At 49.1% G+C, this 16519-nt stretch overlaps 1 protein-coding gene and 1 long non-coding RNA gene across 4 annotated transcripts; one reads left to right on the top strand and one right to left on the bottom strand.

Annotated features, from left to right (window-relative positions):
• Positions 1 to 9488: 9488 nt before the first annotated feature.
• LOC148758842 (uncharacterized) lies at positions 9489 to 12385 on the bottom strand. The gene is made up of 2 exons (XR_016020336.1): positions 12245 to 12385; positions 9489 to 11775 (listed from the first exon to the last, which is right to left on the bottom strand). It is a non-coding gene; the product is annotated as an uncharacterized LOC148758842 (long non-coding RNA).
• Positions 11774 to 15346, top strand: LOC148758841 (patr class I histocompatibility antigen, A-126 alpha chain-like). 3 transcript variants are annotated; one of them, XM_088795785.1, is made up of 8 exons: positions 11774 to 11935; positions 12217 to 12501; positions 12732 to 13007; positions 13599 to 13874; positions 13992 to 14108; positions 14545 to 14577; positions 14719 to 14766; positions 14934 to 15346. In XM_088795785.1, the coding sequence occupies exons 1-8, from the start codon at positions 11863 to 11865 to the stop codon at positions 14936 to 14938; spliced, it is 1113 nt and encodes a 370-aa protein (XP_088651911.1). In that variant the 5' UTR covers positions 11774 to 11862; the 3' UTR covers positions 14939 to 15346. The 3 variants fall into 3 exon arrangements, with proteins under 3 accessions (XP_088651911.1, XP_088651912.1, XP_088651910.1); XM_088795786.1 differs by lacking the exons at positions 14719 to 14766; positions 14934 to 15346 and having other exon boundaries at positions 14545 to 14612; XM_088795784.1 differs by lacking the exons at positions 14545 to 14577; positions 14719 to 14766; positions 14934 to 15346 and having other exon boundaries at positions 13992 to 14459.
• Positions 15347 to 16519: the final 1173 nt, after the last annotated feature.

The raw sequence follows: 16519 nt of genomic DNA, 5'->3' as shown, positions 1-16519 counted from the left end.
ACAGACACTCACCCTGGGCTCCAGCACAGAGACGGTGACTCTGAGGACGTCACAGACATATGGGGAGAGACTGAGTTGTGTAACTTGGGGCGAGGACTGGAGGGACAGTCCCTATTGTCTCCGTGTGGGGCCCTCTTCCCATGCAGCCAGCAGGCAGGCACCATTTCCTCTGGTGAACCTACCCCCACAGGGCAAATCTGAAGCTGATTAGCCTGGTGAGCCCCTCTGCTCTGCTGCTGACTCACTGAGACCCTGCCTCACCCCGCTTGTGTACTGCAGGAGGCTGTATCAGTGGCTGAACCTTATGGGAGCCAGCAGATGGCAGCAGGCCTTGGTGTGTACGGGCTTTTTGTGGAGCTACCCCAGACCTAGTACTGGTGGCAGCTGTTCTTGGTTTGCAACATGGCCTCTCCCATGCGCCTCCAGGTACAGCACAGGCAGTGGCCCACTACAGATCGGTTTGTAGCTCCTACCAGGCATTCCCCAGTCGGTCACAGGCAGTGGCTGACCTAGGCCTGCACCAGAGCCCCTCCAAAAAGGCCCCAGAACCAACATACTTGGAGGTTGGCTTCAGACCACAGCAGAGCACCACCCAATTAGCCCCACAGTGGCACACACAAAGGGCAGTCTCAACAGGCAACAGATCCCACTAGGGCAAATCCTGTTCCGTGGGGTAAACCCCCTGCACCGCAGCCCATAAGCTGTAAAAGTAGCCAAACCCCACAGTCAGTCAGCCTGAGGGTCAATCCCACCCACTGATGTACCAACAGTAAACAAGGCTCAACTATAACAGGAAGGCACACACAACCCACACAGGGAACATTCCTGGAGCAGGTGACCAGGGAGACTGTGCCACGGAGCCCCACTGGACACCTACTACATATGCCACGTGGCCAAGACTGGGAGACATAGCAGCCCTACCTAATACAGAGAAACAAACATAGAGAGTCAGCCAAAATGAGGAAACAAAGGAATACGTCCCAAATGAAAGAACAGGAGAAAACTCCGGAAGAAGAACTAAACAAAATGGAGACAAGCAACCTACCAAAGACAGAGTTCAAACAATGGTTATAAAGATGCTCAAGGAACGTAGTGAAAACTTCAACAAAAAGATAGCAAGCATATAAAAGGACATAGAAACCATAGGAAAAAAAGTCAGAAGTGAAGAATACAGTAACTAAAACGAAGAATGCACTAGGATAAATCACCAGCAGTCTAGATGAAGCAGAGGATCAAATCAGTGATTTGGAAGACAAGGTAGCAGAACGTACCCAGTAGGGACAGCAAAAAGAAAAAAAAGACTAATAATAAAAAAAGAGGATAGTTTAAGAGTTCTCTGGGACAACATCAAGTATAATAACATTCGCATCATAGGGGTACCAGAAGGAGAAGAGAAAAAGCAAGGGACTGGGAAACTATTTGATGAAATAATGACTGAAAACTTCCCTAACCTGGCAAAGGACATAGACATACAACCCCATGTAGTGCAGAGTCCCAAAAAGATGTACTGAAGCAGACCCACACCAAGACATATTATAATTAAAATGGCAAAGGTTAAAGACAAAGAATCCTAAAAGCAGAAGAGAAAAACAGTTACCTACAAGGGAGCCCCCATAAGATTGTCAGCTGATTTCTCAACAGAAACTTTGCAGGCCAGGAGGGATTCACACAAAATATTCAATGTGATGAAAAGAAAGGACATACAACCAAGATTACTCTACCCAACAAAGCTATCATTTAGAATCGAAGGAGAGATAAAGAGCTTCCCAGACAAGCAAAAGCTATTGTTCATCAGCACCAAGTCAGTATTACAAGGAATGTTACAGGGACTTCTTTAAGATTAAAAAAAAAAAAAAATGTCAAAATTATGAATAAGAAAAGGCAATAGTACTTATCTATCAACAATACTTTCAATGTAAATGGATTAAATCCTCCACTCAAAAAACATAGGAGGGCTGAATAGACAAGAAAACAAGACCCTTACATATGCTGCCTACAAGAGACTCACTTCAGATTGAAAGACATATATAGACAGAAAGTAAAGGGATGGAAAAAGATAGTTCATGGAAATGAAAAAAACAAACAAAATAAGCTAGGGTAGCAATACCTATACCAGACAAAACAGACTTTAAAACAAAGGCTATAACAGGAGACAGAGAAGGACCCAGTAATCCCACTTCTGGGTATTTATCTGAAGAAACCCAAAATGCTACTGTGAGGGGTGGTCAAGATTTGGGGGCAGCCTGGGTGTTCGTCAATAGAAGAATCGTACATATATACAGTGGATATTGCTCAGCCATGGAAGGGAATGGCTTCTTGCCTTCTGCGGCAGCAAGGATGGACCTGGAGTGTGTTGTGCTGCGTGGAGTATGTCAGACAGTGAAAGAGAGAACCAATGTGATTTCAGTTATATGTGGAATCTAAAGAACAAAATAAACAAAACAGAAACAGACTCATAGATACAGAGAACATTTTGATGGCTGCCAGATGGTGAGGGGTTTGTGGTGGGGGGAGAAAAAGGGGAAGGGATTAAGAAGTACAAATGGTTGTTACAAAGTAGTCATGGGGATGTAGGGTACAGCATAAGGGATTATAGTCAATAATATTGCAGTAATTTTGTATGGTATAAGATGGGTCCTAAATTTATCGGGGTGATAGATGGGAGGGGGTTGGAAGCAGGGTGAAAAGGTGAAGGGGTTAAGAAGTACAAATTGGTAGTTACAAAATAATCATGAGGCGGTAAAGTAAAGCATAGGGAATGCAGTTAACAATATGGTAATAACTATGCATAGTGCCAGATGGGTACTAGACTCGTCAAGGGGATCACTTATTAAATTACATAAATGTGTAACCATATGCTGTACACCTGAAATTAATACAAAATAATACTGAATGTCAACTACAACTGAATAATTAAAAAGGGGGCTAAAGGTGAAGGGCAATAGTGGTCAAAATTTCTAGGTATAAAACAAATAAGTCATGGGAATGTAATGTACAGCATAGGAAATATAGTCAATAATATTCTGATAACATGATATGGTTTCAGATGGTTGCTGGACTTATCACAGTGATCACTTCTTTAGTTATATAAATGTTGAATAACTATTGTATACACCTGAAGCTAATATAATATTGTATCTAACTATATTTTTAATAAAAATCTTTTTAAAAAATTAGCAGAACAATGCCTATCCATGTTACATGTAACACGCTCTGACATCTTCTATTCCTGTCTATTCTATTTCATTAAAGGTATCTACCTTAAAATCTATTTCAATTCCTCAATAGTTGACAAACCATATTTTGAAAAGGCTGCATTAGAGAAAATTTTGTGCATGGTAACATGTAAAAGAATGTTAACCGGGCACTGTGTGAAATAAAAATAACCAGACATGACAATTATTGAGGAATATTCACACGGTGGAGCACTACATCGTAGTTAAGATGGATGAACTAGAGCTCTATGTAGCAACAGGATGCTGGATGAAAACAAGCCAGTTGCTGAAGCATATGTACAGTGTGATGCTATTTATAAAGTTTCAAAACATGAAAAACATGTTGTTTATGGATATGCACATGTGTAGTAAAAGTCTACAACATGAATAAAAATGCTGAACACGGAACTCAGGATTATGGCTTTCACTGGAGAGAGGGAGGGGAAGAAGGAAAAAGAGGGGCAAAAGGGGACTGTGTGAAACTACCACCCACGAGCCAAATCTGATTTTGGATGGCCTGGGAGTAAGAATGGAATTTACATTTCTCAATTGTTGAAAAAAATTCAAAGAATAACAGTATGTCATAACATGTGAAAATTATATAACATTCAGATTTTCATGTCTACCAATACAGTTTTGTTGAAACACTACCAACAGTAGTTTATTGTCATATTGTCTATGGTTGCTTTCATGCGACAACATCAGAGTTGAGTAGTTGTAACAGACATTGTACGGCTTGCCAAGTCAAAAATATTTACAATCAGGCCGGCCCGGTGGCTCAGGTGGTTAGAGCTCCATGCTCCCAACTCTGAAGGCTGCCTGTTCGATTCCCACATGGGCTAGTGGGCTCTCAACCACAAGGTTGCCAGTTCAATTCCTCGAATCCAGCAAGGGATGGTGGGCTCTGCCCCCTGCAACTAAGATTGAACACGGCACCTTGAGCTGAGCTGCCGCTGAGCTCCCGGATGGCTTAGTTGGTTGGAGAGCATCCTCTCAAACAAAAGGTTGCCAGTTTGATTCCTCGAGTCCCGCATGGGATGGTGGCCAGCGTCCCCTGCAACTAAAATTGAACATAGCACCTTGAGCTGAGCTGCTGCTGAACTCCACGATGGCTCAGTTGGTTGGAACGCATCCTCTCAAACACCAGGTTGCTGGTTCGACTCCCGCAAGCGATGGTTGGCTGTGCCCCCTGCAACTAGAAAATGGCAACTGGACCTGGAGCTGAGCTGCACCCTCCACAACTAAGACTGAAAGGACACAACTTGACTTGGGAAAAAGTCCTGGAAGTACACACTGTTCCCCAATAAAGTCCTGTTCCCCTTCCCCAATAACAAAATATATATACAGTCTATCCCTTTATAGAAAAAGTTTGCCAGCCTCTGGTTTATTGTATGACACATATTTCATAATAATTTTAAATGGTAACATTAAAAAAAATTCCAGAAATAAAAAGATGTGTAATTCTACCACCTAAAAAATGTGCATAGTTTTCATCTGTTTTCTTGTAGTCTTTGACAAAACCCATATATTTTTATTGAAATCAGGCAAAGACATTGTGCATTCTGCTCCCCCACCATTGTATGTCAGTTGATAGCTTTTTTGTTGTGCTATGTAGCATTCAAGTTTGCACATTTTAATGGCATAGCGTGGTTTAGGTTTACAAACCATACAGCATAACTTGTGTAACTTCCTCCTCATGTTTAAACCTTTATGTTCTTTTCATTCTCCCCTATTTATTACTGGTTACAATGCATGGAACATCTTCGTACGCAGAGCTTCGCACCCCTTGGCTTATTTTCTGAAAATCCATTCTTAGGAAAGAAATTCTTTAACCTTGATTCTGCAACCAAGGAACTGATTTCCAACTCTTAATTCTTCTACTTAAGCTGAGTTTGGTTTATTTTCAGAACAGACACATCAGCAACATGCAGCCTTACACACTCCTGGTGAAAGTTTAAATTGGCAGAAGCACTTCAGAAATCAAATGCACATTATCTTACCTACTGTGCTTAAAGCTCACACCCCTGTACCCAGCCTTCCCTCCTGACCGTCCTCTCTGGGGAATTCCTTGCCTTTTGCCCAGGAGACAAGCACACTCATGTTTACAGCAACTTGGATAACCACTTATGCATCAGCAGGGAAACAGAGAAAGTGTGGTGTCAGCATGAAATGTAAGACTTCAGCAGTGAAAACCAATGAAGGACTCCCTCACACATCGGGGTAACTCCCTACGTAATGCTGAGTCTCAGAAGGGTCCATGCAGTGAGTTCACTGGACAGCAAGTTCAAAAACAGGCAAAAGTAAATAATATTTGGTTTGGGGATGTAATGCAGGGCGGCCTGCGGGGTCTCTGCTCCCGCTCCCCATACAAGAACGCAGGATATGGTGAGGCCAAAAAGGAACACCCACGGAGCCATAGATGGGGGAGTCATACCACTATATTCTCTCTGGCGGCACTATACTCTCACTGGAGGCTGGATCCACACTGTCCGCAAACCGCCATCCACGCTTGCCAGCCCAGCCACCACCTTCTTGCTAGCCCCCATTCTCTTCTCTCTCCTCCTCCCTCCCTCTAGCACAGCCACAGCAGTTATATTAGTGGCCAATGGCTCACTGGTTACAGCTGACGGCCAACTAGCCACAGCTGATGGCCATGCAATCACAGTTGGCCATTTACTACCTGAGCCAACACCTTTCTATGTGAGGCCGAGAGCCTGGAAACTGCTTTTTGGGGCTCTGCCCCCACACTCCACCCCTACAGGCTCTCGCCTCACAATCTACGCGACAAGCGTCTTCCGCGAGGGGACCTGTGCGAGGAGCCTGGGGGTGAATGCAATATCCTGGACACAGCCAGGCTCTCTGGGCACAGCCAAGGTTTCTCAGGGCACCACCAGTGCTTCTGGGCACGGCCAGACTTCCTGGACTTCTTAGGGTACCACCTGTCTTCCCGGACACAGCCAGGGTTTCTCAGGGCACCACCAGTACTCCTGGGCACAGCCAGACTTCCTGGACTTCTTAGGGTACCACCTGTCTTCCCGGACACAGCCAGGGTTTCTCAGGGCACCACCAGTACTCCTGGGCACAGCCAGACTTCCTGGACTTCTTAGGGTACCACCTGTCTTCCCGGACACAGCCAGGGTTTCTCAGGGCACCACCAGTACTCCTGGGCACAGCCAGACTTCCTGGACTTCTTAGGGTACCACTAGTTTCCCCGGGCACAGCTAGGATTTCTCAGGGCACTGCCACTCTCTCTAGGAACAGCCACACTTCCTGGACACAGCCAGGGCTTTCAGGGCACTGCCACTCTCTGTGGGCACAGCCACACTTCCTGGACACAGCCAGGTCTCTCAGGGCACTGCCATAGCCACACTTCCTGGACACAGCCAGGGCTCTCAGGGCACTGCCACTCTCTCTGGGAACAGCCCGACTTCCTGGGCACAGCCAGGGTATCTTCAGGGCTAAGCCAAACTTCCTGGACTCAGCCAGGGCTCTACTCTCTCTGGGAACAGCCCGACTTCCTGGGCACAGCCAGGGTAGCTTCAGGGCTCAGCCAGACCTCTCAGCACACAGCCACTCTCTCTGTGCCTCTCAGGGTACCCTGCTGGAACAACAGCGACTCACAATCAAGGTGCTTACATATTCTCAATGGCGGCCAGTCAAGAGACAAAAGCAAATATCCCCCAGTTCCACTAACAACAGTTCCCAAACAAACAGTCAAGCAGTCCATTAAATTAGGGATGGAAGGCAATTCCCCATAGTCCATAGTCATTCACCAGGGCTGTCCTGGGGGTGAGGGACGACCTTGACCTCACCCTCATCTCCCACAGAGGACTCAGCAAGCGTTACCTCCTGGGACTATAAGTCCTGCATCCGGGCTGCCTGAGCAGGAACTTCCCTGGCCCACAGGGCCGCAACGACCTTTGCTTTCTCCGGCCTGTGCTGGTTGGGGAACCGTCCACATCTTTCCACCTCTCCACGGGGCTCCATCTCTCCAGCAGCTGCATGGCTTTTCCTGTGCTGGTGGGAGAACCGTCCACGTCCTCCCACCCCTCCACAGGGGTCCAGCTCTCCGGCAGCTGCTCCTCCTGGTCTTCCTCAGACTGGGTGTTCACACGCACAAACTGCTCCACCGTCCTTTGGAGAGCTTTGCCTGGCACCATACCCTGCTGGGGATATATACACTTATTGTAAAATCCTCAGAGAATCTCCAGGGAATAGTAAACACAGGACTCAAGACAGAGGTTCCATCTGGGGGACGGGATGGGGGACGCGGCCACCATGGCTTCTTCACAGGTTCCGTTTCTGACACCAGTGGTGTGTGCCCAGGTATTTACTTGATCATAATTCCTAAACTGACATTTCTCAAACGGACTTGTCAACCATTCCTGGTTAATTTTTTAATAAGGAAATAGAAAAAGAAATACCAAAGTTTATTGCAATGATCCTTAGAAAGAACTACCCACCTTGGAACAAACCCACAGCCAATTGTTATGAGCCATGTCAGAGAGACGGCTGGGGTGTCACAGGAAACACCTTTGGCTAGAAATGGGTCATGTGATCACTGGCATCTCTATAGATTTTCTGGGATACAATGTTCAGTGTGACCTGCAAGGTGATTGTATCTGTGAAGGATTTGGTGTTATATTTAACTTCACATACAACTGAATTAACTACTTTTACAGAATGTTAATGCACGTTGTTGATCAATGTAAGCTAAACTGGAAAACACTATAAAGGGGAAACGATGAATAGAATAGAGAGTATGAATGCAAGATACAACAGAGCTGCTTTGGAAAAAACTTCAGGGGTGGCCGGATGGCTCTGTTGGTTAGAGCACGAGCTCTCCACCATGGGATGGTGGGCTACGCCCCCTGCAACTAAGATTGAAAACAGCGACTGGACTTGGAGCTGAGCTGCACCCTCCACAACTAGATTGAAAGACAATGACTTGGAGCTGATGGGCCCTAGAGAAACACTCTGTTCCCCAATATTCCCCAATAAAAATTTAAAACAAAACAAAACAAAAAAACTTCAGTCTCAAGCATCACATATCAACAGTGATTTTTAGAATCACATTGGTGTCCAAAGCACTTCTGCAAAATCTCATTCAAAAACGCAGTGAAAGACGTGACATTTATTCTAAGATGCCAACTGGACAGCCAGTTTGGGAACACTTTGTTCCTAGATTGGAGTTAACCATCGCTGCCCACTGTATCACAACACAATTGTTGTCAGGACACCAGGGGTATAGACTGAAGCATGAGATTCACATTTTTCTAACATTTTGAAAAGTGATTTCATTAGGCAAATATTTTTAAAGATGATGTTCAGTAAGAAAACTGGCATTGGAGCCAATATTTCTGACATTCTTAATGAAACAAATTTGAAAATTCTAAGAAAAAGCAAAGATAGTTATTGTAAAGGCATTAATGTTATGGCGCTCAGTCTTTAAACTGTGTGATCAAGCTACTCTCTGTTATCAAATTTGTTGCAACTTATTGTAGGAAGCATTGTTATTAAAGGCATCTATAATAAACACTTACAAATACTGTTGTATCTCCTTTCTCTGTCTCAAACTTTTAATCGTTACATTGTAAGAGTGAAATTTAAGGCATTAAAGAAAATGATCAGGTAAAAGAAGGATTATGCTTTATAAAATCCTGAAACAATATTCAGGATTTTAATTGTAAATTTTATCTGTATGTAAATTCTTTGACGCTCCTTCCTCCCAGAGGTGGAGTAATTCCTTCTCTCTTGAGTGTGGGCTGGACATAAGGACTCACTTCTCATCAGGCTGATGTAATGGTGTGTGATTCTGAGTCAGGGACATAAAACTGAAGCTTCAGTCTTGGTCTCTCTCTCTCTCTCTCTCTCTCTCTCTCTCTCTCTCTCTCTCTCTCTCTCTCATCAGTTGCTCTTAGGGAAGAAGCTCCTAGTCATTAGCCATCTTATGGAAAAGTCCCCACGGCTAGAAACTGAGGCCTCCTGGGACCATTCAGGAAGGAAATGAGGCCCCTTCCAACAGCCCTATGAGTGAGCCGTGTTTCATGCGAGTCCTCCAGCCCCAGTCAATCCTTCAGATGACGCAGCCCTGGCTGACAACTTGACTGCACCTTGAGAGAGGCCCTGAACCAGAAGCGTTCAGGGAAACCTCTCGTGCATTCCTGACCCTGGGAAACTGGGAGATAGTACACATTTGTTGTTTTGAGCGGCTCACTTCTGAGTAATTTGTTATACTGTCATACATGACTAACACAGTGTCGAAACAGAGAATGAATTATTGCACTTTTTTATTTGCTCTAAATTAATTATATTACACGTTACTTGCTTTGCATTTTATTACCACTCAACAATCTATTTACTTGAACTTCATTTCTAACTGTGACCCACATAAACACAAAGGGAAGAGCAGGGCATCCTAGGCTGATTCTGTGATGGTCCCTAATAACAACCCTGGTTATTCACCTTCTCCCAGTTATGCAATCAAACATTAATATAGGTGCTGGGAAGGGATTCTACAGAAGTAATTAAGGTCTCAAATCAGCTGACCTTAAAACACGGGGACTATCCATGGGGAATGTCCTAATCAGGTGAGGACTTACTGGGGTTTCCCCTGAGGAAACATTCCAAGTGAGAGGGATTCAGTGTGAGGCATTTTCTCTACTGGCAGCTTTGAAAATGGACGGCCACATGGCAAAGACTGCTGGTGGACACTAGGGGCTGGGGCAGCACCGCCCTCTCTGACAGTTATCAAGGAAACAGGGACCTTAGACCTACAACTGGAAAAAACTGAATCCTGCTAACACCTGTCTGTAAGCTTGGAGGAAGATCCTGAGCTCAGGATGAGCACACAGCTTTGTGACACCCTGAAGAAAGAACCCATCCATACCGGGCCTGGATTTCTGACTGAAGAACTGTGAGCATTTAAATAAGTGGATGTTCTTTTGAGCCACTAAGTTGTGATAATTTGTTACGCAGCAACAGAAAACTAATACAAAGGCTCAACTGTGCAACAAATAAGTACACAGCATTTTTTGTTGAATGATTTTATGAAGTGATATGCCCACTTTTGTAATAAAATATTTCCTTTTTTTGCATTTTTCAAGTTATGATTTTACGTGATATAAATTTTAATACAATCATTCATTCATTCAACGAATAATTTACTGCCCACTATCTATCAGGAATAGCTTCATACGCTTGGGATACAGCCTTGACCTAAACAGCCCAAATCCCCTAAGCTCATGTGCCTTACATTCTAGAAGCTTCCCAGAGTGATTTGGAGCCATTGGAGTGTTTTTAGTGAAGAAATGACAGAGCCTCACTGACGTTAGCAGGATCGCTGATCCCTGTGGGGAGAACAGTCCTTGGCTGGTAGGTAAGGGAGTGGCACTAGTGCCACAATCATGAGTGAGAAAGTAGTGGGGACTAAGTGGGGAAGAGGGCCTGAGGGGTGAGAGAGACAGACAAGGGCTGGAGAATCAGGGGAAGGGAAAGAGGCAGAGGTAAAGAATCCTAAAGCAGTGTATCTCTCGGGTTGAAATAAGTTGTGTTATAGATCTTTTGTAAATTATCTAGGACCTAGCGGTGTGTTCTGTGGAGCTGCCTAAAAACTAATGGCCTCCTTATGATACTCAGTTTAAAAATAATAATGTGTCCCAATAAAATATGCACATTGCAGAGATGTGAATAATTCATAAAAATAGGCAGCACAGGAGCCCTGGTGAAGAGCATTTTAACTGCTTTGAACACTTGCAGCTTTGAGGTTGTCCATGCTCCTGGTTGAAATACACAGTAACAAACTGCTTCCCCTGCTTCTTTGGATTGAGGATGCGGGGACTCAACAGACAAACTCAGGGCCGTGGAATGAAGATCATTTTAAAATAGAAACATCCGGAGTCACAGGTGTACCGTCTGGGAAAGTGAGACTTAGGAGCTTTGAGAGTCTGGCTGCAGCGCTGTTTACACACATTTCTGCACCAAGGGGGACAAATCACGGTTTTACAGATTAGCTTCCTGGTGATCAGGGGTTTCCAAGATTGTTCCCACTGTGGTTAATACACAACAAGGAGACTGGTCTCTATGAGAATCTCCAGCTGGTGTTTTCAGGCACAACTTCTCCAGGGTTAAAGAGAAAAGCCCTGTCCTTCCTCTATTCCCAGGGCCAGCTCACTCTGTGGCATCAAGTTCTCTGGGGGTGTCTTCTTCCAGAATAGTCCAGGGGGAGAGGTAAAGGGTGGGAGGCAGGGCGTCCATTTCAGGGAGAGGGATTCCGGGAAGAGATGAGGAGGAAAAGGCGCTGAGCCCAGCCTGGTTTCTTCAGACAGCCCCTGGGTCAGGACTCAGGGTGACAGTGTGACACCCAGCTCTCCATTCAGGAGGAGGGGTCAGGGCAGAGTCCCAGGTCCCCTGACGGGGAAGTCAGGGCGGGGAAGCTCAGTGTTGGGGAGTCCCCACCTCCCCGCGGTTTGGTTTCTCCTTCTCACAACCTGTGTCGGGTCCTCCTGTCTGGAAACTCGTGAGGCGGCCCCAGTTCTCACTCCCATTGCGTGTCCGGTTTCTAGTGAAGCCAATCAGTGTCACCGCGTTTCTGGTTATAAAGTGTCCATAGACCCGCCCGCACGCAGATTGTCCCCAGTTCCCGAAAATGCACGTCCTGGGCCCCGGAACCCTCCTCTTGCTGCTCTTGGGCGCCCTGGGCCTGACGGGGACCCGGGCGGGTGAGTGCGGGGTCGGGAGGGAACGGCTTCCGCGGTGGAAAGCGAGGGGACCGCCCGGTGGGGACGCAGGACCCCGGGGAAGATGTGTCCCCACAGCCCAGACCCCGCCCCGTGTCCCGCCCACTCCTGTCGCCCACTCGGGTCTCCCGCCCCTCCCCTCCGTCCCCCCCGTTTCCATCTCCCGGGCCCCCCGCCCCCTCCCGGCCCATCGCCCGCGGACCCGGGACCCGCGCCGGGAGGAAGGTCGCCTGGGTCTCAGCCCCTCCCCTCCCCCTACCCAGGCTCCCACTCCCTGAGGTATTTCCTCACCTCCTGGTCCCGGCCCGGCAGCGGGGAGCCCCGGTACATCGAAGTCGGCTACGTGGACGACACGCAGTTCGTGCGGTTCGACAGCGACGCGGCGAGTCCGAGGGTGGAGCCGAGGGCGGCGTGGATGGAGGGGCCGTGGGTGGAGCAGGTGCTGCCGGGGTACTGGGACCGGGAGACCGAGAGAGCCAAGGCCAACGCACAGAAGGACCGAGGGAGCCTGAACAACATCCGCGGCTACTACAACCAGAGCGAGGACGGTGAGCGACGCGGCCCGGGTCCCGGTCACGACCCCCACGGACGGGCCGGGGTCTCACGGAGTCTCCGGGTCCCAGCTTCGCCCCGAGGCTGCGGGACCCGCCGGGCGCCTCCACCCGGGAAGAGCCCGCGGGGCCTTTGCTCCGGTTTCATTTTCAGTTCAGGCGCCATCACTGCGGGTTGGGGGGGGGGGGGGGGTTACAGGTCGGAGCTGACGGCGGGGCGGGGTCAGGGTCTCACACCTTCCAGACGGTGTCCGGCTGCGACGTGGGGCCTGACGGGCGCCTCCTCCGCGGGTACTATCAGCTCTCCTACGACGGCGCCGACTACATCGCCCTGAACGAGGACCTGCGCTCCTGGACCGCGGCGGACACGGCGGCTCAGATCACCCGGCGCAAGTGGGAGGCGGCCGGTGTGGCGGAGCAACAGAGGGGCTACTTGGAGGGCACGTGCGTGGAGTGGCTCGGCAAACACCTGGAGAAGGGGAAGGAGACGCTGCTGCGCGCAGGTGAGAGGGGCCGTGGGGCCTCCTACGAGGAGAGGAGGAAATGGGATCAACACCCGGACACCCCCTCCCCGACCCCGGGAGATGGAGTCCGCCTGGGTTTTCAGATCCGGTACCAGAGAGCGACCCCAAGGGCCTCCCTTCTATCAGGGACAGTTAGGGGTGCGGTCTCTCAGGGGGTGGAGGGGGGACCATCTCAGAAATAACTGAGCAGCGGTTCCCTGTGACTCTGGCAGCTGCTCTGGGAACCCGGGGGACTTTCTCTCTCAGGCCTTGTTCGCTGCCCCGCACACAGTGTGACTGAGCTGTGACCCCAGCTTTTCTGAGTCATGTGGCCTCCACCCAGCTCAGGACCAGGAATCCCTTTTCTCTCCATCAGAGACCTGTCTCTGACCCTGGGCTGTCTCCCCCTGATTCTAGAACTTTCTAAAGAGTAGAGATTATCCCAAATGCCTATGTCCCCTGTGGTGTCTGGGTTTTGTGCTCCCTTCCCCCACCCAGTTGTCCTGACCAGTCTCAGGATGGTCACATGAGCACTGCTGGAGCATCCCGTGAGGGATGCAAACGTCCTGAATTTTCTCACCTTCTCCTCAGATCCTCCAAAGACACACGTGACCCACCACCACACCTCTGACCGTGACATCACCCTGAGGTGCTGGGCGCTGGGCTTCTACCCTGCGGAGATCACCCTGACCTGGCAGCGTGATGGGGAGGACCTGAGCCAGGACACGGAGCTCGTGGAGACCAGGCCTGCGGGGGACGGGACCTTCCAGAAGTGGGCAGCTGTGGGCGTGCCTTCTGGAGAGGAGCAGAGATACACGTGCCATGTGTATCACAAGGGGCTGCCCGAGCCCCTGACCCTGAGATGGGGTACGGAGGGGGCCGTGGGCACAGAGCCTCTTCTCAGGGAAAGCAGGGGCCTCTGGAGGACTTCAGGTCAGGGCTGAGGCCTGGGGGTCAGGGCCCTCACCTTCCCTTCCCTTCCAGAGCCGCCTCCTCAGGCCGCCATCCCCGCTGGCATGGTGGTGGTGGGCATCATTGCTGGGCTGGTCCTCCTTGGAGCTGCGGTCACTGGAGCTGTGCTGTGGAGGAGGAAGCGCTCAGGTAGGGAAGGGGTGGGGACTGAGGTGTCTTGTCCCACTGGGGGGTTTCAAGCCCCAGGTAGACGTGTGTCCTGCCTCGTTAGTGGGAAGGACCATCCACACACGTGTGCTTTCCCTGTCTGGGGCCTTATTTCTAACACTTTATTAATGCACGTGTGAAAATGAGGGACAGGTTTATCACCTTGATGATTCTGGTGATGGGGACCTGATTCTCAATAGTCACAGGTCAGAGCGGAAGGTCCCGCTGAGGACAGACCTCCAGGAGGGTGGTTGGTCCAGTCCCCACACATGTACTTTCCTCAGGTTTCCTGATCCTGCTGTGGGTCTGCAGTCACAGTTCTGGAAACTTCTCTGGGGTCCAGGACCAGGGGATTCCTTTAGGACCTCATGGTTCTGCCTCCTTCCTTGCTTTTCATGTGATGTTTTTTTTCCCACAGGTGGAAAAGGAGGGAGCTTTCCTCAGGCTGCAGGTGAGTATGGAGGGGGGTGATCCCTGAGGCTCGTGGGATAGTGTAGATGGAAGCCCTTGGGGGAGCTCACCCAGCCGCATAATTCCTCCTTTAGCCACATCTGCTGTGAGCTCTGACCACATCCTGTTTTGTTTCCCCCAGGCGGTGACAGTGCCCAGGGTTCTGATGTGTCTCTCAGGGCTTCTAAAGGTGAGACCTGGAGGCCTGAAGTGGGGTGGGGTGGGGGGAGCAGGGCAGAGCAGACAGGACTGGGTACTGGGGATTCTTTGGGACAGTTTGAGCAGCGGTGAATTGTTGACAATGTCACCACTTACAGCCGCTAATCTGAATTTGTTCATAATTATTTTTTTCTACAGACTGAGACAGCTGCCTTGTGGGGGACTGAGTGATGAAAGATTTGTTCCTGCCCCCACTTTGTGACACAGGAACCTCTGAGCTCTTTCTGCAAAGGGCATCTGAATGTGTCTGCGTTCCCCTCAGCATCATGTGAGGAGGTGGGAGAATGCCCGCCCCCTGCCCTCCAAGCCCCCTCCCCACACTGACCGAGTCTCTTCCTTGATCCCCTGATCCACTGTCCTGTTCCAGCAGAGGCTGTTTCCATCCCCGCCTTTACTTAATGTTACACTGAGCGGCAACTTTTACTTTCTATGGAAACAAGAATCTGGATATGAATTTGTTTTTTCAATTATTGGTATGAACGGTTGTGGGATTAATTAGAGGACGAAAGCCTCAAGTTGGAGAGGAAATAAATGGAAGCACTGAGAACCTCCCAGAATCCGTGTATTTGCTGTGCTGAGTCTGTTGCGGGTGGAGACAGGAGAGGCTATGAGGACCGAGCGTGGACACGGCCTGAGCCCAGTTGGGGCTCAGTGCATTGTGGGCTCTGACGTGGTCACTCCTCGGCAGGGTGACCTCTCTGTTCCTTTGTCCTCATCCCTTCAGTAGAACCTAGTCCCACCAGGACCTGTGATCACAGGGACTTGATCATCACCCAGGTCAGGTCTTGTCAGTGACGGCTTCGTGTGGCCGGGTCACCAAGGCTCAGGCCTGGCCCGGCCCTTGGCCCCCATCTTCTGGGTGTTCATTGTTGTTTCTATAGAGGAATATGACTGTGCTTGTTCTTGTTACGCGTCCTGGTCTCATTCTCCTCTGGGTGTCCCCTGTCTGTCAGCAGGATGTGTTTTACCTGTCATTGTTCCCACAAGGCCCAGGGGGACCCTGCACACAGGAGTCTGTGGATTGAGAGATGCGTTTCACACTCATCCAGCTCTCGCCTCCTTCTAGGGCTTGATGGTTCTTTCCATCTTTTCACAAACTATCAGAGGAACCAGATTCTGGAATGAGCAGAGGAGGGATCCCGTGATTTCCCATCTTAGATAAGTTCCTGCTGGAATTCTGCTCTGCTCGCCGCCCTCTCTCCCTGCCCTGAGCTCTAGTGCTGGCTCCATTCCAAACTCGGGTTGATGAAGCAGAGTCTACTTTATATTTGGTTGGAGAATAGGACCCATAATTCAGGGCTCACTGTTCCTGAAGAGGGAGATATAACTGCTGTGGTGAGCAGGAGGGCAGGTGTGGGAGAAAGACGTGGGAGGGGGAGAGCAGCACCTGTGAGAAAAGTGGAGGTGGCCCTGATGCCAGTGTGAGGGGACTTTGTGCTCTAGCTGCCACAAAACAGCATTTGACCCGAGGCTACATTATAAAGACACTGTCCTTAGAACAGGGAGGCTCTGACACTGATCTTCACTGACATTGGCTGTGTGCCAGATGTGTGACAGTTTCTGCTACTGGGAAACATCACTGAAGTAAAGTCAGAAAAATGGCTGAACTTGAGGAGCATCTGTTCCAGTGGGAAGAGACAGACTATATCCTACAAGCACAGAAAACGAGGAAGGTGTGTATGTTAGAAGGAGATATGTGTTCTGGTTAAATACAGTGGGAAGGG

Source organism: Rhinolophus sinicus, chromosome 2, assembly GCF_057876585.1.
Source record: "Rhinolophus sinicus isolate RSI-liver-muscle chromosome 2, RSI-T2T, whole genome shotgun sequence".
Taxonomy (NCBI): domain Eukaryota; kingdom Metazoa; phylum Chordata; class Mammalia; order Chiroptera; family Rhinolophidae; genus Rhinolophus; species Rhinolophus sinicus.
The sequence above is the reverse complement of the archived record's forward strand: the minus strand, read 5'-3'. Positions and strand labels throughout refer to the sequence as shown.